The sequence below is a fragment of the Eriocheir sinensis genome, chromosome 51, assembly GCF_024679095.1.
Source record: "Eriocheir sinensis breed Jianghai 21 chromosome 51, ASM2467909v1, whole genome shotgun sequence".
Lineage (NCBI taxonomy): Eukaryota > Metazoa > Arthropoda > Malacostraca > Decapoda > Varunidae > Eriocheir > Eriocheir sinensis.
The window spans coordinates 12,863,718-12,887,682 of NC_066559.1; the positions used below are offsets into that span (position 1 = coordinate 12,863,718).

The 23,965-nt window shown below is 42.3% G+C and overlaps 1 protein-coding gene across 1 annotated transcript in view; it reads left to right on the forward strand.

Moving 5' to 3' along the window:
* LOC126982437 (uncharacterized) overlaps positions 1-23,965 on the forward strand; it is a 53,065-nt gene that overhangs the window by 608 nt on the left and 28,492 nt on the right. Inside the window, exons 2-3 of the mRNA XM_050834481.1 lie at positions 1,599-1,738; positions 23,336-23,546. Coding sequence (XP_050690438.1) covers positions 1,599-1,738; positions 23,336-23,546 — 351 coding nt within the window. The remainder of the gene's footprint in view (positions 1-1,598; positions 1,739-23,335; positions 23,547-23,965) is intronic.

Consider the following 23,965-nt stretch of genomic DNA (forward strand, 5'->3'; position numbering starts at 1 on the left):
TTAAGAAGGGATAGTTTAGAATGCGATCATCTATTAGGGTTCAAAGGAGAAGCTTTGAATTTGTGTTTATTTTTTGTCATTGTGAGAATGAAATCAAGGTGAGAAAAAGAGGAAGAACAGGAGATAACTGCACGCAGAAGATACTTAGAAAATAATGATGTGTGTGTGTGTGTGTGTGTGTGTGTGTGTGTGTGTGTGTGTGTGTGTGTGTGTGTGTGTGTGTGTGTGTGTGTGTGTGTGTGTGTGTGTGTGTGTGTGTGTGTGTGTGTGTGTGTGTGTGTGTGTGTGATTCTCTCTCTCTCTCTCTCTCTCTCTCTCTCTCTCTCTCTCTCTCTCTCTCTCTCTCTCTCTCTCTCTCTCTCTCTCTCTCTCTCTGAGCTCTCCCTCTTCCCTCGTCCCGTACGTTCTCTCCCCGAAGTTTCTCCTCCACTCTTCCCTCACGTTCTCTCCACAAAGTTTCCCCTCCACTTTTCCCTTACGTTCTCTCCCCAAAGTTTCCCCCCACTCTTCCCTCACGTTCTCTCCCCAAAGTTTCCCCTCCCCTCTTCCCTTACGTTCTCTCCCCAAGTTTCCCTCCCTCTTCCTTACGTTCTCTCCCAAAGTTTCCCCCACTCTTCCCGTTCTCTCCCCAAAGTTTCCCCTCCCTCTTCCCTTACGTTCTCTCCCCAAAGTTTCCCTCCACTCTTCCCTCGTTCTCTCCCAAAGTTTCCCCTCCTCTTCCTTACGTTCTCTCCCCAAAGTTTCCCTCCACTCTTCCCTCACGTTTCTCCCCAAAGTTTCCCTCCCTCTTCCCTTACGTTCTCTCCCCAAAGTTTCCCCTCCACTCTTCCCTCACGTTCTCTCCCCAAAGTTTCCCCTCCACTTTTTCCTTACGTTCTCTCCCCAAAGTTTCCCCTCCACTCTTCCCTTACGTTCTCTCCCCAAAGTTTCCCCTCCACTCTTCCCTCACGTTCTCTCCCCAAAGTTTCCCCTCCCCTCTTCCCTTACGTTCTCTCCCCAAAGTTTCCCCTCCACTCTTCCCTCACGTTCTCTCCCCAAAGTTTCCTCCCTCTTCCTTACATTCTCTCCCCAAAGTTTCCCTCCACTCTTCCCTCACGTTCTCTCCCCAAAGTTTCCCTCCACTTTTCCTTACGTTCTCTCCCCAAAGTTTCCTCCACTCTTCCCTTACGTTCTCTCCCAAAAGTTTCCCCTCCACTCTTCCCTTACGTTCTCTCCCCAAAGTTTCCCCTCCACTCTTCCCTTACGTTCTCTCCCCAAAGTTTCCCCTCCACTCTTCCCTTACGTTCTCTCCCCAAAGTTTCCCCTCCACTCTTCCCTTACGTTCTCTCCCCAAAGTTTCCCCCCACTCTTCCCGCCCACAAACCCACGCACAACCAGCCTCACCACCTCACAGATGTTGCCCAACCCTTTCTTCTACCCCAATCCCTATCCCACTCTCTACCTCCTCCCCTCCACTCCTCCTCCCCCCCACACCCCTGTCTCCTACACCAAACAACCCCCTCCCCCTTCCCCCTTTACCCTCCCTCCTTCCTCCAACCCTCACACCGCTGCTTCCCACATCAAACTAACCCCACCCCCCTCTCCCTCTCCCTCCGCAGGTGCCGCCCACAGAACTCTGGAGGCGGATCAGTTGTGTCCCACCTGTCCTTACTTCCTGCCCACGTCCGTCGAGATCACCACACCTGTGGGCATCCCGGCCAACCTCACCTGCGGCGTCAGGCAGCTCGGGGACAAGAAGGTGCGAAGAGGAGGGAAAGGGAGATCAGATTTAACCTAGTCCTTAATGATCCTGGGTGAGGAAGGAGATGAGGAGGTAAGGAGGAGATGAATGTGAGAAGTGAGGAGAGAAAAGGAGGTCTGAGTTCACCTATTTCTTTATGTTCGTTGGTGAAAGAGAGGAAAAGGAGATGAGGAGAAAGGTGGTGAGGAGATGAGGAGCAGGAGGCGATGAGGAGCAGGAGGCGAGGATATGAGGTGAAGAGGAGATGAAGGTTAAAAGTGAGAAGACAAAAGGAGCTCTGAGTTCATCTATTCCTGTTCTTGGGTGAAAGAGGAGAAAGAGGAGGTGAGGAGAAGATGAGGAGCAGGAGGAGAGGAGAAAGAATAAGCAAGAAGAGAGGAGACAAAAGGAGCTCTGAGTTCATCTATTCCTTCCTCTCCCTGGTGTTCCTGTGTGAGGGTTGGAAAGAGAAGATAAGGGGCAGGTAACGAGGCAAGGTGGAAATATAAGAGACACGGTGAGCAGAGATGAGGGGGAAGAAGGTGATAAGAGGAAGAGAAAAGAGCTCAGAATTCGTATATTCCTTCCTTGTTAATGGTTTTCATGGGCGAGGGTCACGAGATGAGGGACAGGTGAGGAGATAAGGTGAGAAGAGAAGAGGGAAGAAGGTGAACAGAGTAGCGGAAATGAGTGAGAAGAGAGTAAAGGAGGTCAGAGTTAACCTAGTCCTTCTGTTCCTGGTTATACTGTGTGAGAGTTGGAAAAAGGGGATGAAGGACACGTGAGAAGAGGAAAAGAGGAAAGAAGGAAAGTGAGAAGAGAGGAAGAAGGTGAGAAGACAGGGAGAAAGGAGGTCTGAGGTCTCCTATTCGTGCCTCTTCCTGCTTTTCTTGGATGAAGGTTAGAAGGAGGAGATGAGGGGAAGAAGGTGTGGTAGAGGTGAGGAGATGAAAAGGAGACAAGAAGGTGAGAAGAGAGACAAGGAAAGGGTTACCTTATTCCTCTCTTGTTCCTGCTTTTCCTGTGTAAGGATTGGAGGGAGACGAGGGGCAGGTGAGGAGACGAGAAGGTGGGTGAAAGGGAGGCGAGATGATGATGATAAGGCGAGAAAGCCGAGGTGAGAAGAGAGGAGAGAAAAGAAGCTCTAACCTTACCTCTTTCCTGTTACTGCTTTTTTTCTGGCTAAGGATGGAACGAAAAGATGAGGAAGAATCAATCAATCAATGGGGGCATACGCCGGGGGAGCGCGTCGCCTCGCCCACCCTACGACGCCAAATCCAGGGGTCTCTCCGAGCGAGTCTCCATGCAGGCCACCTTCCCAACCCAAGTACCTCCCGGCAGGATCTATTGACTTGCTCTAGCCACGAACTCCGTGGGCGTCCCCTGGCCTCCTCCATTCAGGATTGTCTCTTACAGAGACAACCCGATGAGCAGGCTCAGCTTCCGAAAAACGTGCCACGTGCCCGTATAGCCGGAGTTAGCGTTGACGGACTTTGCAGATATTATATGTCGAATCAGTCGCACGGAGTACTCGCCGGTTTGACACAAAGTCATTCCAGCGATATTCCATGATTCTGCGTAGACACTTATTACCAAAGGCATCAATCCGCCTCTCCAAGTCCCCATTTAGTGTCCATGTCTCACAACCATAGAGTGAGGCAGGGAGGACAAGGGACTTGAAGATCCGGATCTTTGTCCTTCTGCACAGGTACCGACAACGCCATACACTCGTGTTCAGTGAGTCCATAACACCGTGGGCCAGACCAATCAGCCGTAAGACTTCCTGGCCAGACTCACCGTTGTTATGAATTACGCTACCAAGATACGTGAAACTTTCTGAGATCTCAACGTCCTCGCCACACGCATGAACATACTGTGCTGTCATCCAGCAAGCCTCCAAACACCTGTACCTTAGTCTTGGCCCAGAAGACCTGAAGTCCCATGGGCCTCGCCTCCTCGTGCAGTGCCTCGAGAGCCATCACCAAAACCTCCAGCGACTCCGCTAGGATTACTGCATCATCAGCAAAAACAAGGTTAGTGACCCTGGTATTGACAATGGATGCTTCGCAATGACTGGCCCACAACTCTGCCCAGTACCCAGTCCATACAAGAGGAAGAAGAAGGGGAAGTTAAATGATAGAAATGAGGAGAGAGATAAATAGATATGTAGATGGATAGGTTTTAGAGAGAGAGAGATATATATATATATATATATATATATATATATATATATATATATATATATATATATATATATATATATATATATATATATATATATATATATATATATATATATATATATATATATATATATATATATATATATATATATATATATATATATATATATATATATATATATATATATATATATATATATATATATATATATATATATATATATATATATATATATATATATATATATATATATATATATATACATCTCACATGTGGGAGGGCTCCACTCACACAGCTCTCTTGGACAGAGTGGAGTCTAATGCTGGGATCACACTTCTGCGATCTTGCCTCTGCAACTAACTGCGATACCGAAAATGTTGGAGTCTCAGCTCGGTCGCCACCCGAGAAGTGCGATTTGTTGCGACAAGAAAGATCTCGCGATCCATTACGACGGAATTGTTGTACATATGAATTTCAAACAGTCACCCTCCACATTAAGAGCTTCGGCAAACTGCTTCAATAGTCCTAGTTTAGTACGAAGGGCAGGGAAGATGATTTTCTCTCTCTCAACAAGGGGTTGTTGCATGATATTCTTCTTCCCAACACTCAAACTTTTTTTTTAACCGGCCAGAGTTTCTGTTCCCACAGTTTGTCTTTCGCTCGGCTGTCCCATAAACACAGGAAACACGGATATTTTGTATGCCCTCCTTGTTGGCCGAGTAACATAAACACAGGAAACACGGATATTTTGTATGCCCTCCTTGTTGGCCGAGTAACATAAACACAGGAAACACGGATATTTTGTATGCCCTCCTTGTTGGCCGAGTAACATAAACACAGGAAACACGGATATTTTGTATGCCCTCCTTGTTGGCCGGGAAACATAAACACAGGAAACATGGATATTTTGTATGCCCTCCTTGTTGGCCGAGTAACATAAACACAGGAAACACGGATATTTTGTATGCCCTCCTTGTTGGCCGAGTAAAACGTTGACCATTTTCAGATGCACATATATGACAAATTAGTGTTAACATACTTGAGTAAATCTAATACAGTGTTAATGTGTTCAGGATTCCCTTTTAAATGCACAGAGTGACCAGTAGGAGTAATACATATTTTAAACTCTTCTTTGAACTATCTATAAAGAGTCTCCATTCATGAGGATCATACTGTAGAGCACCCTTCGCTTTTAACAGATACAATATATTTATATATCTACGTGTGTCTAGATAGATAAATAAATGTCTAAATACATATATAAAGAAAATATCAACATATATGATTACCTACGATATATCTTATAGCTATGGGTGGGGCCAATATGGACCAGCCCATAGAAAAAAAAAAAATTGACATGATGGAAAAAGCTATTGTCATTGTTAAAATCAGTGACCCCAAATTACCCAAGAACAGGTCTCAAACTTAGGCCAGCAGAAAAAAAAATGAAAGCCAGTGAGTTATTAGACACGCATCACCCCCCCCCCCCCCACACACACACACACACACACACACACACACACACACACACACACACACACACACACACACACACATGTACACACACAAACACACACGCACGCGCACACGCACCAATCAACAATTCGTCATACCTTTGAATGCATTCTCACTCTAGTCCTTCCCTTCCACCTCGTATTTCTTCTCATTTCTTTTTTTCTCTTTTCTCTGTTCCTCATTCACCTTACTCCCCATCCTCTCTCTCACATTATCCACCTCCCGTTCATCTCCATGATTCCTTTCCTTCCTCGTTTCCTCCAAGGTTCCCTCCTGTTTCTATTTCTTGTTCTTCCTTCTCCTGTTCATTCCCTTTTCTATCTTCCCTCTCCTTCCCCTTCCTCCTCCTTCTCTTCTTCGTTTCTCATTCAACTTACTCTTTTTCCTTCCCTCTCACATTTTCTACCTCCCGTTCATCTCCATTATTCCTTCCCACCCTCGTTTCTTAATGTTTTTCTCTCCTTCCTAAATTCCCTCCGTTTTCTACTGTTTGTTCTTCCTCCTTTCCTTCTTCAATCCCCTTTCGACCTTCCTCTCCTTCCTTTTCTCCCTCCCAGCTCCTCCTTTCTCTCCTCTTTCCCCATTCTTCCTGCCTTCATCCCAGACACTCTTTCAGCCTAATGATAACTCAGCCCTCCCTTCCCTGTTCCAACTTTGCAGCCCAGTAATTACTCTTAGGCTCCGTCCTTTGCCCTCTTATGAGTCTATGTCCGCCGGGCCGTGGTTATGCGTAGTTAAGGCATATCAAGACCTGACAGACACGAAGCAATACTCAGATTTGGTCTAACTACTATTTCTTCTACTACTACTACTACTACTACTACTACTACTACTACTTCTATCTTGTTTACGAGAGAGAGAGAGAGAGAGAGAGAGAGAGAGAGAGAGAATGCAAAACAAGCAAAAAGGGAAGCAAGAAGGAAAGAGACAAACGGATTCTGCCCCGGAAACCATTCCAAGGTCACTTCGTTCTGCCATCCCGGATCCGACAAACTCCGTGATCGGCGCCTTCACGGTATTTTCGATTAACTTAATATTCCCGTCTGGTGGTTTTAGGAGGCAAGTCTTGCTCCAACCCTCCTCGCCTCGGCGGGGCTGGGGAGCGTCAGGGGGCCCAAGGTCTTCCTGGCTAGCGTCGCAGGGCCCAGGAGTCCCGGCAGAGCGCCTCGGCTCCCCCGGGGCGTTCATGGCGGTGCTGGAGATCCCGAGGGTCCAGGGGCGGGGGGCGGGGCCAGCAAGACAGTACTGATCATCTCATTAACCAGACGACCCAGGTAATGACACGTTCATTACAGAAAAAAATCAGAAAAGACAAAAATCTAGCATCAAGGCTTGTCACGTGTGGTGTTGTGTGTCGGTATGAGTTAGTCTTTTCTGGGGTGAAGGAGACTTACCCACACCAGCACACAGCACCAAGAAAAGGCAATACAATGGAACACCGAGAAAAAAAAATAGAACATAAACAATACCAGAAAAGGAGTCATATAGAAAGAGAATAAAAGAAGGAAGATATATAAGAAGAACATCAAAAAATGATAATATATAATCACAACATCGATAAAAGGAAACTATCGTGTCATCTCATCAACTACAAAAAATGAACAAAAAAATCACAAAACGAGAAAAAGCCAAAAAAATCTAGCATTAAGGCGTGTGGTGTTGTGTGTTGGTATGAGTGGGTCTTTTCTGGGGTGAAGGAGACTTACCCTACCAGCACACAGCACCAAGAAAAGGCGATTGAAGAGAACAACAAGAAATGAGGATAGAATAGAAACAACACCAGGAATAAGAATGATATAGAAAAGAATAAGAGAAGGAGTTTGGTGTTGTATGCTGGGACGAGTGAGTCTTTTCTGGGGTGAAGGAGACTCATGAGTACCAGCACACAGCACCAAGAAAAGGCGATTGAAGAAAACACCAAGAAAAAGAGGATAAAATATAAACAATACCAGAAAAGTAATCATAAAGAAAGAAAATAAAAGAAGAAAGAAGATATAGAAAAACACCACCAAAAAATGATTATATAGAACTATAACATCGATGAAAGGAAAATATCGTGTCATCTCATCAACTAAAAAAATAAACAACAAAAATCACCGGGAAAAAGGCAAACAACTCTAGCATTAAGGCGTGGTGTTGTGTGTTGGTACAGTGGGTCTTTTCTGGGGTGAAGGAGACTTACCTGTACCCGCACACAGCACCAAGAAAAACGATACGAGAGATCACCAAGGAAAGAGGACAGAACACAAACAACACCAGAGTAAAGGCGAAATTTAGAAAAAGAATAAAAGAAGGAAAATATAGATAAGGAACACCAAAAAAAATGATAATATGGAATCACATCGATAAAGAGAAATATATAGACAAATCATCCACCTTTCGGCCCTGACTAACATCCAGAATCATGGGTGAGTCTTTTCTGGGGTGAAAGAGGCTCATCCAGACCAAGGAGCATAAAAAAAGGATGATATTAAAAGAACACAAAGAAAATTAGATAAAAGCAGAATATAATGAAAAGAAAAAGAAAACATCAAGGAAAGGAAAAATTTGATTAAAGTAAATTAAGTTCAATAAATAAATAAATAACAATTATATATATTTTTTTAAATATATTAAAAATCAAATAATCTAAGAAAAGTACATCATTCACCTGTATGCCTGAACACCAACATCATCAAAAATATGGGCGAGTCTTTTCGGGAGGGGGGGGGGGGGGGGGATTCACATGCGTGAATCACACGCTTCATGTAAGTTAAGAGGACGGGAATATGATAATGGATATAGATTGTGTAGCCGCGAAGCAGACGACGTAAAGTGTGCCCCGGAGACCACTTGAGCCACCCCTTCGAAACACATCTCCTTCCTCCTTATCCCTTTTTTTTCCGTTTTATTTCTCTCGTGAGTAAACAGAAGAAAGAAAATGGTGTCTTGGATACTCTTTTTGTCTTTTGTGGTGGAGTGATACATAATTCTCTCTCTCTCTCTCTCTCTCTCTCTCTCTCTCTCTCTCTCTCTCTCTCTCTCTCTCTCTCTCTCTCTCTCTCTCTCTCTCTCTCTCAGCACGGGCCCAAAGAAAAGGTATCCACGCGTCAATTATGAACAACAATGAAAACGAACACCTCCCACGAATACTGCTCCCCTTCCCCTGTCCCTTCACCCCCTTCCTCCCAACCTTCCATGTCTCCCTACTTTCTCACCCATTAATTCATTTTCCCATTCACCTCACCCATCCACACATTCTCACAAACCTAACACCCTCACCCACTATAGTCTGTTTGGAGCATGAAGTCGGTTCAAGGTGTGGCAGATTCCAGAATTTCCATGAGTGCAGTGCTGCCAGTTCGACCGCCAATTATCAGATTAGCACTCTCTCCCGGCCTACCCACCCACAACCCACCTGTTTATCTCTCTCCCTCTCTCTCCCTCTCGACCCGGGGGAGGGACCTAGGGGGACACACCGACCACCACCACCACCACCACCACTACCAACACCACAACGTGGCAACATGGGAAAAAATCGCTGCCACATGTCATAGAATTTATACAAATCCTTGTTATAATCCTAAACATCGACACTCATTGTACTATGTAGCTTCCTTTACTATATACAGAATATATAAAATATCGCTTTCAAATAGCACATGGATGGGAAATAAGAGAGACGCATGTACGAAGGCTGATTTGGCAGCATGGGTAGAGGTAAACGACGATACCAGCTCCACCCTGAACCGACTTCATGCTCTGAACAGACTATAGCTAGTCACCCACATCCGACTCACTTACATTCTCCCGTCACCCGCTTCACACACACCCTAGTCATCCACCTTCCCACCCATCTGATACACTGTCACCCGTCACTCTGCTCGGTGACCGCATGGCGAAAGGGTGGACGAGAGGGAATTTTAAGAGATGGGGGTGATGGTGGGGTGGTGATGGTGGAGGAAGTGGAAGAATGAAAATAGGAGGTAATTGGGTGGTGGGTAAAATGATAAATGAATGGAGGTAGTGAAGGAGGTGGAGGGAGAAATGAATATGGTGGCTAGGTGGAAGGGATGTGATGGGGGAGGTGGTGGTTGAGTGGCGGTGGAAGTGGAGGAAAAGAAAGAAGAGATGGAGGAGGTGGAGGAAGAGACGCGTGTGTTGTTTGGGTGGCAGTGGAGGAAGAGGTGGAGCTGATGGATGCATTGTGACGGTGCGTGAAACAGCGGGGAAATGTTGCTAAATGTTCGTTTTCTTTACCGATTGTTTAGTTTAGTTTCCCAGATATTCCTTTTGACGTGGTTGCTGATTTTGTCATGCCATCAACCTTTAAGGGATTTGACGGAAAAATCGAAAAATATGGCCTTATTAGGTTTTTGTCTCTAAAATTAGTAGCGTCATGTGGCAACATTTTGGTGAAGTAAGAACCCATTATGAGCACTAGAAGTGATTTAAACGTGGGTTTAAATGTTTGTTAAAGGTTCGGGCCCAACACGCGGGTTTGTTTATATCCTAGTAAAGTCCTATAAACTCTCACGTTTTCATAAGATAGATATCTATTCTTCTTCTTTACATTACAATCGTACATCTGGAAGTACCTCAGGCATGACTGAGTGAGGTACAGTGCTCCGCTCCTCTAGATGTGTTTTAAGCTACCTCGTCTAAAAAGAAGAGGAAGACGAGCTGCGAGCACGCCGCCTGGTACATACGCGTCCCAGACATGTGGTAAATATCGTTAAATTTCTCTATGATTTCAGGTTTTTTTTATGTGTTTTATGTAGTTTAGCGATGTGTAATAACACTGTAGCAGGTTTTAGCAAGCACAGATTAGCTGTCAGTAATTAGAAGTGAAGTAACTCGTTAAATAAGCTGTGTGTGTGTTTGTGTGTGCGTGGCGGCGTCGGTGGAGGCAGTGACTGTGTTCTTTGATCTTGATTGCTCTATAATATGTTATAAGCTTGCTGGTATAAAAATAAACGTGTGTTTTAAGCTTGTTGGTCTAAAGAGAAAGAGTGTATTATAAGCTTGCTGGTCTAAAAAGAAAGGTGTGTGTTTTAAGGTTGCTGGTCTAAAGACATAGGTGTTTTAAGCTTACTGGTCTTAAAACAAATGTATACGTGGTTTAAAGCTAGCAGATTTTTGTTAGTAAGTTGAAGTGAAAGAATTTCTCATGTAAGCTGTGGCGTCGGTTGAGAGAGAGGTAGTGACTTTGTGTTGTCTTTCCTTTGTTCTCACGCTGTAGTTACAAGTCTCGCTTTCTTGATTCTCTCCTCTAGATGTGTTTTAAGCTACCTCGTCTAAAAAGAAGGGTGTGTTTTAAGCTTGCTGGTCTATAAAGAAAGGTGTGTGTTTTAAGCTTGCTGGTCTAAAGAGAAGGGTGTTTTAAGCTTACTACTATACATTTCAGCGGCAGACACACGCTGTTTTTCGCAAATATCTCCTAAACGAATCTTTGGATCAGTATGATATTTCGGCACACTACCTATAATACCCGGACCTAATTTATGGCTAACCTACCACATTACTATATGTCTTATGTGACGAGTTTACTTGTGAAAAATAACACAAACCCGACGAGTCATGTTGACGCATTCGAAGGAAAGTGTGCCCCCCCCCTGCACCCTCCCAAACTATTCCTAGCCACAACTACTCCCCCTTCTCGCTCTCGTTATCCCTCCTCTTCTCCCCCTAACTTCTCGCCTCCCTCATCACTCTTGTGTCCCTCCCTATTTCTCCCATCACTGTATTATATATTAGAATGTTATTTACGTGTAGCCTATATGTATAGATAGTATGATTATTAACTAAGAGCATGGTACAGTTCCATGGAGGCAAGACGTATTTCACGTTGATAATTACTGTACAACAGCATGTTTACATACATATAGTATGTAGAAGGTCCATGTTTGCAGTCCTTATGGTCACCCAAGTGAACACGATGTACTGGCATTACCTGTGGTCTGGACCTTCTAGGAAAAGTTATTACTGTTATTACATACTGTGTAGTACATATTCATCATAAAATGTCAACTTGGTCCAGCTAATATAATGCTATTTTGTTGACTTGTCTCTTTCATATTTATATTTTGCCAAAATTATAAACCGCATATATTTTTCTCCATCTATACATATGGTTATCATGCGTAATACGTAGTCATTACTATATATATATATATATATATATATATATATATATATATATATATATATATATATATATATATATATATATATATATATATATATATATATATATATATATATATGTACATCGTGTATTATTGTAAATACGATTACATACATTCCACTACTTATTAAGTGGAAGCAATATGAAAAAAGTATGTAATTATATATATATATATATATATATATATATATATATATATATATATATATATATATATATATATATATATATATATATATATATATATATATATATATAATAATGATAGTGTAGTCTGCTTAACCCTATACGTTCCGACCCCTTGAGATTTTTCGCGCTCGTATAGCTAGCATCGTATTGATTTTTCTGAACAACAATAACGCTCGTGAACACTAAGTACTGCAACCTAATCAATTGTGTAAAGCAATAGTGAATAATGAGTGAAAAGAAACTCTCAAGAAATAAAATCCTTTTCTCCCTCTTCCTAATATTCTTCCTTCTTTTCTTCTTCTTCCTCCTCTTCCTATTCTTCCTTCTTTTCTTCTTCTTCTTCCTCTTCTTCCTTCTTTTCTTCCTCCTCTTCTTTCTCCTTTTCTTCTTCCTCCTCTTCCTCTTCTTTCTCCTTTTATTCTTCCTCTTCCTCTTCTTCCTCCTTTTCCTCCTTTTCCTTTTCTCGCTAGCTTCTCGCCTCTTTCTTCCTCTTCCTTTTCTTCTGCCTCTTCCTCTTCTTCCTCTTCCCTTCCTTCTTCCTCTTCTTCTTCATCTTCCTCCTCTTCCTGTTCTTCCTCCTCCTCCTCTTCTTCCTCTATTTCCTCCTCTTCTTCCTCTTACTCTTCTTCCTGCTCTTCCTCCTTTCCTTCCTCCTCTTCTTCCTCCTTTTCCTCTTCTTCCTCCTCTTCCTCTTCTTTCTCCTTTTCCCTCTTCCCTCTTTTCCCCCTCCTCTTCCTCTTCTTCTTTTTCCTTTTCCTCTTCCTCTGCTTCCTACTTTTCCTCCTCTTCCTAGCTTCTCGTCCTACTCTTCTTCCTCATTCTACCTCTCACTCTTCCTTTTCTTCTTCCTTCTCATCTTCTTCTTCCTTTTTCTTGATTTTGCTCTTCTTCTTCCTCCTCTTCCTCTTTCTCTTCTTCCTCCTCTCCCACCTCTTCCTCTATTTCCTCCTCTTCTTCCTCTCCCTCTTCTTCATCCTCTTCCTCCTTTTCTTCCTCTTCTTCCTACTCCTCCTAGTCTTCCTCTTCTTCCTCCTTATTGTCCCCTTCCCTCTTTTCCTCCTCTTCTTCCTCTTCTTCCTCCTCTTCTTCTATACTTTTCCACCTCTTCCTAGCTTCTCGTCCTCTTCTTCTTCCTCTTCTAGCTTCTTCCTCCTTTTCCTCCCCTACCTCTTCTTCTTCCTCTTCCTTTTCTTCTTCCTCTTTTTCCTCCTCTTCTGCATCTTCCTCTCCTTCCTCTTCTTCTTCCTCCTCTCCCTCCTCTTCCTCTATTTCCTCCTCTTCTTCCTCTTCCTCTTCTTCATCCTCTTCTTCCTCCTTTTTGGTGATGATGGTGATGGTGGTGATGATGATGGTGGTGATGATGGTGATGATGGTGATGATGGTGGTGATGATGGTGGTGATGATGATGGTGATGATGGTGGTGATGATGATGGTGGTGATGATGATGGTGGTGATGATGATGGTGGTGATGATGGTGGTGATGATGATGGTGGTGATGATGGTGATGATGGTGATGATGATGGTGATGGTGGTGATGATTATGGTGGTGATGATGGTGGTGGTGATGATGATGGTGATGATGGTGGTGATGATGAAGGTGGTGATGATGATGGTGGTGATGATGGTGGTGGTGATGATGGTGGTGATGATGGTGGTGATGGTGATGGTGATGATGGTGGTGATGATGATGGTGGTGATGATGATGGTGGTGATGATGATGGTGGTGATGATGATGATGGTGATGGTGTTGATGGTGATGATGGTGGTGATGATGATGGTGGTGATGATGGTGGTGATGATGGTGGTGATGATGATGGTGGTGATGATGATGGTGGTGATGATGGTGATGATGATGGTGATGATGATGATGATGGTGGTGATGATGGTGGTGATGATGATGGTGGTGATGATGGTGATGGTGGTGATGATTATGGTGGTGATGATTATGGTGGTGATGATGGTGGTGGTGATGATGGTGGTGGTGATGATGGTGGTGGTGATGATGGTGGTGGTGATGATGATGGTGGTGATGATGATGGTGGTGATGATGATGGTGGTGATGATGGTGGTGGTGATGATGGTGGTGATGATGGTGGTGATGATGATGGTGGTGATGATGATGGTGGTGATGGTGATGGTGGTGATGATGATGGTGGTGATGGTGGTGATGGTGATGATGGTGATGGTGGTGATGATGATGATGGTGGTGATGATGATGATGGTGGTGATGATGATGGTGATGATGGTGGTGATGGTGATGATGGTGATGGTGGTGATGATGATGATGGTGGTGATGATGGTGGTGATGATGGTGGTGGTGATGATGGTGGTGGTGATGATGATGGTGGTGATGATGATGGTGGTGATAATGATGGTGGTGATGATGATGGTGGTGATGATTATGGTGGTGATGATGGTGGTGGTGATGATGGTGGTGGTGATGATGATGGTGGTGATGATGATGGTGATGATGATGGTGGTGATGATGGTGGTGGTGATGATGGTGGTGATGATGGTGGTGATGATGATGGTGGTGATGATGATGGTGGTGATGATGATGATGGTGGTGATGATGGTGGTCGTGATGGTGGCGTTGATGATAAGTGTCAGAGAGAGAGAGAGAGAGAGAGAGAGAGAGAGAGAGAGAGAGAGAGAGAGAGAGAGAGAGAGAGGCCAGTCATAGGCTATTTGACCGTTTGAACCTAGCTCCCCTCTCTTCCATCTTTCATAGTATTTTTTTTATTACGCTAAATTTCGCTTTCCTATTCGTCTTGATATCACAAAATAATCTCTCTCTCTCTCTCTCTCTCTCTCTCTCTCTCTCTCTCTCTCTCTCTCTCAATGCATCCAGGTCCCCCCCAAAATAAACCATACGCGGCCAGTGATTTATAGCACGTAAGTTTTTTTATTTGCTGATAAGAGTATATTTGCTTATATTGAAAGGAACTGAATATGAATGACATGAATATTTCGCAGCAAGTGACACTGGCACTGATATTATTTCAATTATTATCATTGTTGCCTGGTTAATATATATATATATATATATATATATATATATATATATATATATATATATATATATATATATATATATATATATATATATATATATATATATATATATATATATATATATATATATATATATATATATATATATATATATATATATATATATATATATATATATATATATATATATATATATATATATATATATATATATATATATAGAGAGAGAGATAGGCTATATATATATATATATATATATATATATATATATATATATATATTTGAACCTAGCTCCCTCTCTTCCATCTTTCATAGTATTTTATATAGAGAGAGAGAGAGAGAGAGAGAGAGAGAGAGAGAGAGAGAGAGAGAGAGAGAGGCCAGTCATAGTCTATTTGACCGTTTTAACCTAGCTCCCCTCTCTTACATCTGTCATAGTATTTTTTTTATTACGCTAAATTTTTTTTTTGCCGATAAGAGTATATTTGCTTATATTGAAAGGAACTGAATATGAATGACATGAATATTTCGCAGCAAGTGACACTGGCACTGATATTATTTTGGGTATTATCATTGTTGCCTGGTCAATATATATATATATATATATATATATATATATATATATATATATATATATATATATATATATATATATATATATATATATATGAAAGATGGAAGAGAGGGGAGCTAGGTTCAAACGGTCAAATAGCCTATGACTGGCCTCTCTCTCTCTCTCTCTCTCTCTCTCTCTGACTCCAAGCACGTACGTTTTTTTCTTTATTAGCTATATATAGGAATTGTCTGGCCAAAGTACAAGAAATTAACATATGTACGAGACACAGTTATCACCTTATGGTAGTGTCAAAATAAGTATTGTATGTGCCATAATTCGTCATCGCCTCGCCGCAATCACAAGCTCGTGTCGCCAACTGCCGTTGAATAACTCTCGTACACAGCGGGCTGTGTACGTTTTTATTATGTTTTTATTACAGCTAGCTTGTTTGTTGGTCTGTTTAGTGTATCAGCTAAAGCTTTGTTAACATAAAAGATGCAGAACATGCAGTATAGCACTATACAATACAGGTATATTAATACTTATAACAGTAATAATATCGTCATCCGGAGGCGTTTGAACGTTGGTTTTTTTTTCACAGCGTATCGCCGTGCTTCAAAATGATTCGCGTCGGTGTTTCTAAATATTCGTGTTTAGCAAGATAACGGAGGCTCCTATGGTTATTTTTGATATCGCATCTTAATCTACGGTATTTTCTACGTTTATCAGTAGGTCTGTTTTTCTTTTAAACTTGGTAATAAAAAAAAAATGATCGTTTTGACAAAAATCCTCAGGGGGGGGCAAATGTGGCCCGGGTCGGAACGAATAGGGTTAAGTCATAGCCTCGGGCTGGGGAAGGGGGATGGTGTGAGTACGGGGGTGAAGAGGGCAACCAGGAGGGGGATACTGCGATATTGGAGTAGGGAAGGAGTGGTCTTTGGGTTGTTCGGGGCGTTGGTGGAGGGGCTAGAGGAGTACCCCACACTCGTCCGATTCTGTTTAACACCTTAGATATGATGACTGGATTAGGCTTAATATCACTCAGTAAGCTCCTAACATAACACATATTGCAACATGGTATATTAGCCATAAATTAGGTCCGGGTGTTAAAGGCAGTGTGTTGAAATATCATACTGATCCAATGATTCGTTTAGGAGATATTTGCGAAAAACAGCGTTTGTCCGCCGCTGAAATGTATAGTAGTCTTAAATGTATATGTGGTTTAAACTTGCTGGTCTAAAGAGAAGGGTGTGTTTTAAGCTTTCTGGTCTTAAAAGAAAGAAAGGTGTGTTTTAAGCTTGCTGGTATAAAGAGAAAGGTGTTTTAAGCTTACTGGTCTTAAAAGAATTGTGTTTTAAGCTTGCTGGTCTAAAAAGAAAGGTGTGTTTTAAGCTTGCTGGTCCAAAGAGAAGGGTGCTTTAAGTTTACTCAGTTCATTAGCCCGTACATTATTTTGAATTAAGATTTTACCAGTCGTCTGATCGGTCTGGTTCCTAAATAGCAGGTGAGTAACATGGTATTCGAGCTTACTGAATGTTACTGTTAGTGACTGTTTTATTGTTTGCATCTCGTTCATGGATAGCCTATAGGTTGGTTATTTTGTTATAATTTTTCATTTTACAGTTTAGACTGAAGAACTACAGTGCCTACATTAGTAATGGATACGTCAGAATCAGATTCGGACCGGACAGAACCAAAGGCAAAATCAGCGACACCAAAAAAGAGGAGACTGATTAGGGTGAAGTTACAAAGATGAAAAGCCTAAACACCGTGCCCAGCATTACCGAACAGATTGGGAATCTGCTCCAGAATTTCAGAAATGGCTTCAACCAGATAGAAGTGATAAGCTGAAGGCAAAGTGCAAAGTTTGTAACACTTCTTTTAAAGCAGAGATCACTGTACTGAAAAATCATGGTAAATCTAAGCACCATAAAGAAAGAATGAAGGGAACTGTAGTAAATCAGCCAGGAATTCAAACATTCTTCCATGATAGCATGAATACCTCCAAGAAAAGTCCACAGTACTTAGCTAAAGTTGCAGAAGTTAAGATAGCAGCTGTATTTGCAGAGCACAATCTTGCATTTTCATTAGCTGATCATTTAGGAAGTGTACTGAAAGATTGTTTCCCAGATTCAAAGATTGCAGGAGAGATAAATGTTAAACGCAAAAAAATGACCAATATTGTTGTTAATGCAATTGGAGGTAGCCACAAAGACACTGTAGCTAAAGTTCTTTGCAATCAGAAATTCAGTGTGCTAACAGACGAGTCTACAGATGTTTCCTCAGTAAAAACAGCTTGCATTGTAGTGAGATATTTTGAGAAGGATAAACTACAAATAACTAGTAAATTCTGGGAGCTCCACGAAGTTTTCAGCAAAGATGACTCCAAGACAGTAAATGAAGGAGCTACTGCAAATAATTTATTCAAAAGCATTATGGACTCATTTAAAAATTACAACATACCCTCAGAAAACATTGTAGGTTTTGGCTCAGATGGCTGTAGTGTTATGATGGGGAACATGAATTCTGTGTCTACCAGATTTAAAGAAGTGTGCCCTGGAATTGTGGTCATCAAATGCATATGCCATTCTGCTCATTTGTGTGCTAGTGAGGCATGCAAAACCCTCCCACGTCGATGTGAAGACTTGGCAAGAGATATTTACAATTTCTTAAAGTGTAGTGCTAAGAGACAAGCCGTATTAGTACAGTTTCAAACATTTCTGGATTTGAAACCTCACAAAATGCTACACCCTGCACAGACCCGGTGGCTTTCTCTTGTTGCAGTTGTGGAACGCATTCTTGAGCAGTGGGAGGCACTTTTACTATTTTTCACAGATATGTCTCTCTCAGAACATATATTGTCTGCAGACCACATTCTGGCTTTGCTAAGAGACCCTTTCATTAAGATGTATTACTTGTTCCTTCAGTGGATCCTCCCTAAATTCACAACATTAAATGCATATTTTCAGTCTAGTAAAGTTGCAGTAACTGAACTCAATGCCAAGATTTCTGAGCTATACCGTGACATTCTGTTGTGTTATATGGACAGACAATATGTCATGCAGTCTGACATATCTCAGATTGATCCTACAAAGAAAGAAAAACACATAAAAAATGCTCAACTGTATCTTGGTGTAGGTGTGCAATCTTACAGCAACAAATCAGAGATAACAGCAAGACCAGATCTGTGTGATGAGTTCTATAATCGGTGTAGAACCTTCATGCAGGTTGCATGTACTGAAGTGAAGAAAAGATGGGATTTTAATGATTCAGTTTTATCAAAGATTGGCATCTTGAACCCCAAGCGTGCTCTAAGTTTAGTGACAAGAGAAATGGCACCTTCTATTGCTCCTTTAGCAACTCTGCTTCCACGCGTGGTGCCATCAAATGGACAAAGATTGTTGCAAGACTTAGATGACCAGTGGAGAAAGCTACCTTTAGTCGAGTTTCCAGAAGCAATAGCAAAGGAAGAACAAACTGACATTTTCTGGGGAAAACTTCATGCCTTCGAAAATCCATTTGGCGAAAAAGAATTCGCTACTTTGTCCGAATTTGCAATCAATGCTCTGTGTCTGCCTCACTCAAACGCAGATTGTGAGAGAGTATTTAGCAAAGTAAATTTAACAAAAACCAAAACAAGGAATAGACTAAACACAGACACAATAAATGGAACTCTCTTGGCATCACAGTGTGTCAATGAGACACCGGGCCAGTGCACAAAGTTTACCCCTTCAGATGACATGATAGCTCGGATGGCCACTTGTTCACTGTACAAACACAAGGCACTATTACAGTCAGGTAGCTCTAATGCAGAGGGAGAGGATAAAAGCTAAGAGTGTAGGCAGCATATTAATTACAGATTAATCTATTTCTCTATGAATTTTAAAGGAAAACAATTGAGAAGCTTGCTTTGTTTTTAATAAGCCATGTTACAAACAAAAAAGGAAAAAAAAATTATGTTAATATTTTAATTTGTATTAATAAACAATTTATAATGCTACATGTTATTGTTTGGTTTACCTGCAAATTAATAGGTACGATAATTCTGTATGAAATACGATAATTTTAACATTCATGTACGATACTCGCAGTTTCAAAAGTTACCATCCCTGGCTCCGTGACAGCTCAAGGCCACTCAGTAGCCTGCGGGCTGGGGAATAAAGAAGATGTATGTCAAATTTGTCGTTTGACGACCCTCTTATCCCTGTTTTTCCTTATTTTTCGTTGCTGCTGGGTAACGAAATCATTATGGGTATACACAGCAAGCTTCAGCAATTACGAAAACGCAAATTAGAAGCTGGCAGGAAGTCTTTAGACGAAAAACGTAAAAGACAGAGGGAGGAAGAAGCCACATGCCGGGACGACACCGCGACTCCTCACCATCTGTCTCCCACCTCACCACACACTTCGTCCACCACCATCACTGCACTTCACACGTCCTCCACCTCACAAGTCTCGGAGCAGAAAGAAGTGGTGGATAAGGCGAGTGAGGAAAGGGATGTGGAAGGAGCTTTGGGTGGTGATGAAACGAATCCACGTCCAGCTGTTTCTATCTCAAGCGCAGAAAAACGAAAGAGACGTTCTTACAAGGAAAAAGAAGAGGAAGTGACGGACGAAGAGAATCTTATATGTAAGAAGAGTGACATTAGGGAAATTGCAAAACACGTTAGGTGTAACAAGTACAAGGAACATGGAGTTACGTGTGAATTTACCCATCATCAGTGCGATGTGAACATAAAAGTAGTGTGCCCAAAGTGTAAACATATTATATATAACACCAGTGAAGCAGGTAAAGTGAAATGTGGAAATACTGGTTCATTCAGAGTGACAACAATGATTATCTATTTTGTCATGTTGCTGGGGCATGGTTATGCTGGTGTTGAGAGGCTTTGCAGTATGCTGAGTTTGCGTCACTTTTCCAGTAATATTTATGTGAAATACGCTAAATACATCCATGAACAAGCTGTGGAAAATGGAAGGGATATTTTGAAAAGAAGTAGGGAAGCAGTGTTTCAGTTTTATGCTCAAAATCTAGACAGACATCCAGATGAAAGCGGTGTCCTCAACATCGATGTCACTTATGATGGCTCCTGGCAGAGAGGATAAAAGTCAAATTTTGGAATCACAGCAGTAATTGATGCTCAGACAAACCTCATTATAGATTTCGAAATCAATAAAATAAAAAGAAAGATGAGAAATAAGAAATTGGAGAAGGAACTGGCCTATGAGAGGGGAGTGTATTGAGAGCGGAAATCTTCACTCAACTTTAGAGGTGTTTTTCTCAGAACGTAAGTTATCGGTCTTTACGTTTAAATTTCTCCCATGTTTCTCAACCGATTTTCTTCGTTTTAGTATGTCTTTACAGAACGTAAAATGTACTAAAAGATTGTGAGTCTCGATTTTTAATACAGATAATACATTTTATGACATTACTGCAAATGTCTGTTATTTAACGCGCATTGCGGAATCACTGAAATAAATTAAAAAAATTGTGGAAAATGAAAACATCAATTAAATAAAACAGACTCACAGAAACTTTGCAAAAATACTTAACTTTTAGCTACGCAAATATGAAAAGTCAATGATTTAACAATCAAGAGAAATATCAAGTTTTATTCAAACTTCTAAAAATAGCCATATATGCCAAACCAAGAAATATATATTTTTTTTTTCAGGAGACGTTCCATCAGATCAAAACATAGTATTAGGCCAATTTGCAATGTAAAAAATAAGGTAGTGAACTAGATATAAGTTTTCCCAAACGGTGTCAAATCCGTCGGGGTGGCACACACACACACACACACACACACACACACACACACACACACACACACACACACACACACATACAAGATTGGTACTACGAGCTCTGTGCTCTTCCGTAGGGGAACGGCTGGCTGTCTCGAGAGAGACCCGCAGCAGACCAAGAGGTGAATTACACACACACACACACACACACACACACACACACACACACACACACACACTTCAACACTTACGTACATGACGCGGCGACTTGGCGGCACACACAACCCACCTTTCTCCTGTAAAAGAAAAAAAAAATGCAATCTTTGGTGTAGAACTTTCTGAATATTTAAAGTTATCTCGCCAACACACACCTACTTCAGTTTTATACTTTTGTAATTATTTGACATGACGATAAAGTATCCACGATAAAATCTTGCATATTTGTGGAGGTTTTGGTTCCTGGTTAAGAAAAAAAACCACAGGGAGGCGAAGACACACCAAAATTCATAAAGAAACACAAATACACACAAACAAGACAATCAATATATACTCTTAGCAAACAAAAAGAAACAAAATTCTAGTTAAAAGCACAAGCCTACGAACATACAGCAAAGATGCAAACAGAAAACACATGATAACGATACATGAACACACACACACACACACACACACACACACACACACACACACACACACACACACACACACACACACACATAAAAGAAAAACACGAGAACGCACATAAACTCGTCCCTTCCAGACCATGTTCAAGTAAAGTCTAAATGTAAAACACACGCACGGAAAGTTATTAACGGAACAAGTTAAGGCGGACCAAACAGGGCAGCACGAGTCACACACGAGGAAAACACCGGCCCGCAGCGCTGCACGGAGGAGGAAAGAAACTACGGAACTGTGCGAACATTACGGACAAGAAAAAAAGTACAAAAGTTGGAAAAAAAATGTTGACCTTGGTGGTGAGGAAAAAATAAATGGAGCACAAAGTCTGCCTGTATTGTACTCCTCAGGTAACCGAGGCCGGGCAGGTAAAAAAAAGTGAATAAAAGGAGTATAATGTAAAAAAAAAAATTAGTTTGTGCTTCCAACCAGAAAAAAAAAGTAAATGTGCACAAAGCGTGAAAAATCGGGAGAAGGGAAGGGGAAGACAGGAGGAAGGGTGGCACAAATAAGTCAGTATGGGGAAGGGGAGGAGTGGGGGCAGGTAGGGCTGGAAAGGTGGAGGGGTGGGGAAGGGAAAGATAGAGAAAGGGAAGGGAAGAAGGGAAGTGAAAGGAAAGGAAGAGAAAGGAAGGAAGGAAACATGGAAACATGGACTAGCAGGCAGCAGAAAGCCTGTTGGCTCATTACTAGGCTGCCTGCGTTCAGTGATTTAATCAATCCGTTTGCCATAGAAGTGGCTTGCAGGGAAGGATTAAAGCACTTGTGTACCTACTCTTGGGAACGTTCAGTTCACTCCCGTTGCAGCAAAGTGGCGATCAATGCGTTTCTTGAAGGAGTTGATGGTCTCTGCGCTAACCACTTCTGCAGAAAAGCTGTTCCAGTGGCGAACAACTCTATTCGAGAAATAACTCCTGCCGATGTCGGTATTGCATCGCTTTGCTTGAATTGTTTTTCCGTTGTTCCTTGTTCTCAGGTTAGTTTGTAGCGTGAAGAGTTTGGAGTGATCAACGTTGCTGAGCTTGTTCAGGTACTTAAAGACTTGTATCATGTCTCCCCGCAGTCGTCTCTTTTCCAACGTGAAGAGGTTGAGTCGCTCGAGTCGTTCTTCATAGGGTTTCGTCCTCAGTGATGCTATCATCTTCGTGGCGCGGCGCTGTACTCTCTCAAGTAATTCAATGTCTTTCCTGTAAGTAGGAGACCAGAATTGCACGGCGTATTCCAGGTGGGGCCTTACCAGCGAATTATACAAGGATAACATAACTCCCGGCGTCTTGTATTCGAAGTTCCTCGATATGAACCCAAGCATTGTATTGGCTTTCTTACAGGCGGACTTGCAGTGTTTTGTTCGTTAAGGTGGGAAAGGTATGGAAGGGGGAAGGGGAGGGAAGGGATGGGTGGGGCAAGCAGGTAAGGATGGGCAGGGGGGCAAGGGAAGCTCACCTGGCGTAATTAGCAGCAACATCAATCTTAAGATATGGGAGATTACCTGCGTGAGGAATGAATGTCTTAGAACAAAACAAAACACACATTTCTCCCGCACTACAACAGGTGTTCTCCCCCCCAGGTGTCGTGGATCAGGCGCCAGGACCTGCACGTGCTGACCACAGGTAACTTCACGTACACGACGGACACGAGGTTCCGCGCGCTGCACCTGCCCGGCTCGCCCTTCTGGAGCCTGGAGGTGGACCGGCCCGCCATCACTGACTCCGGCCTCTACGAGTGCCAGGTGTCCACGCAGCCCAAGATATTCCGCCGCTTCAGGCTCAGCGTTGTGGGTGAGTGGAGGGGGGGGGGGGTATAGGGTATGTGGATGTGTTTGAGGTGGAGGAAGGGTGGGTATAAGGTGATGAAGGTGGGTATAGGGTATGTGGGTGTGTTTCGGGTCGAGGAAAGGTGGGTATAAGGTGATGAAGGTGGGTATAGGGTGTGTGGGTGTGTTTCGGGTGGAGGAAGGGTGGGTATAAGGTGATGAAGGGGGGTATAGGGTGTGAGGAGGTGCTTCGGGTGGAGGAAGGGTAGGTGTAAGGTGAAGGTGGGTATTTTTTTTTTTTTTTTTTTTTTTTTTTTTTTTTGAGGGAGCCATCATCCCTGGCTGGGCTATTAGGCCGTGGGTAAAGGGTGAGTGGGTGTGTTTGGGGAGGGAAGAATTGGCACAGGGTGTGTTGGAATGGAGAAAGGGTGGGCACAGGGTGTG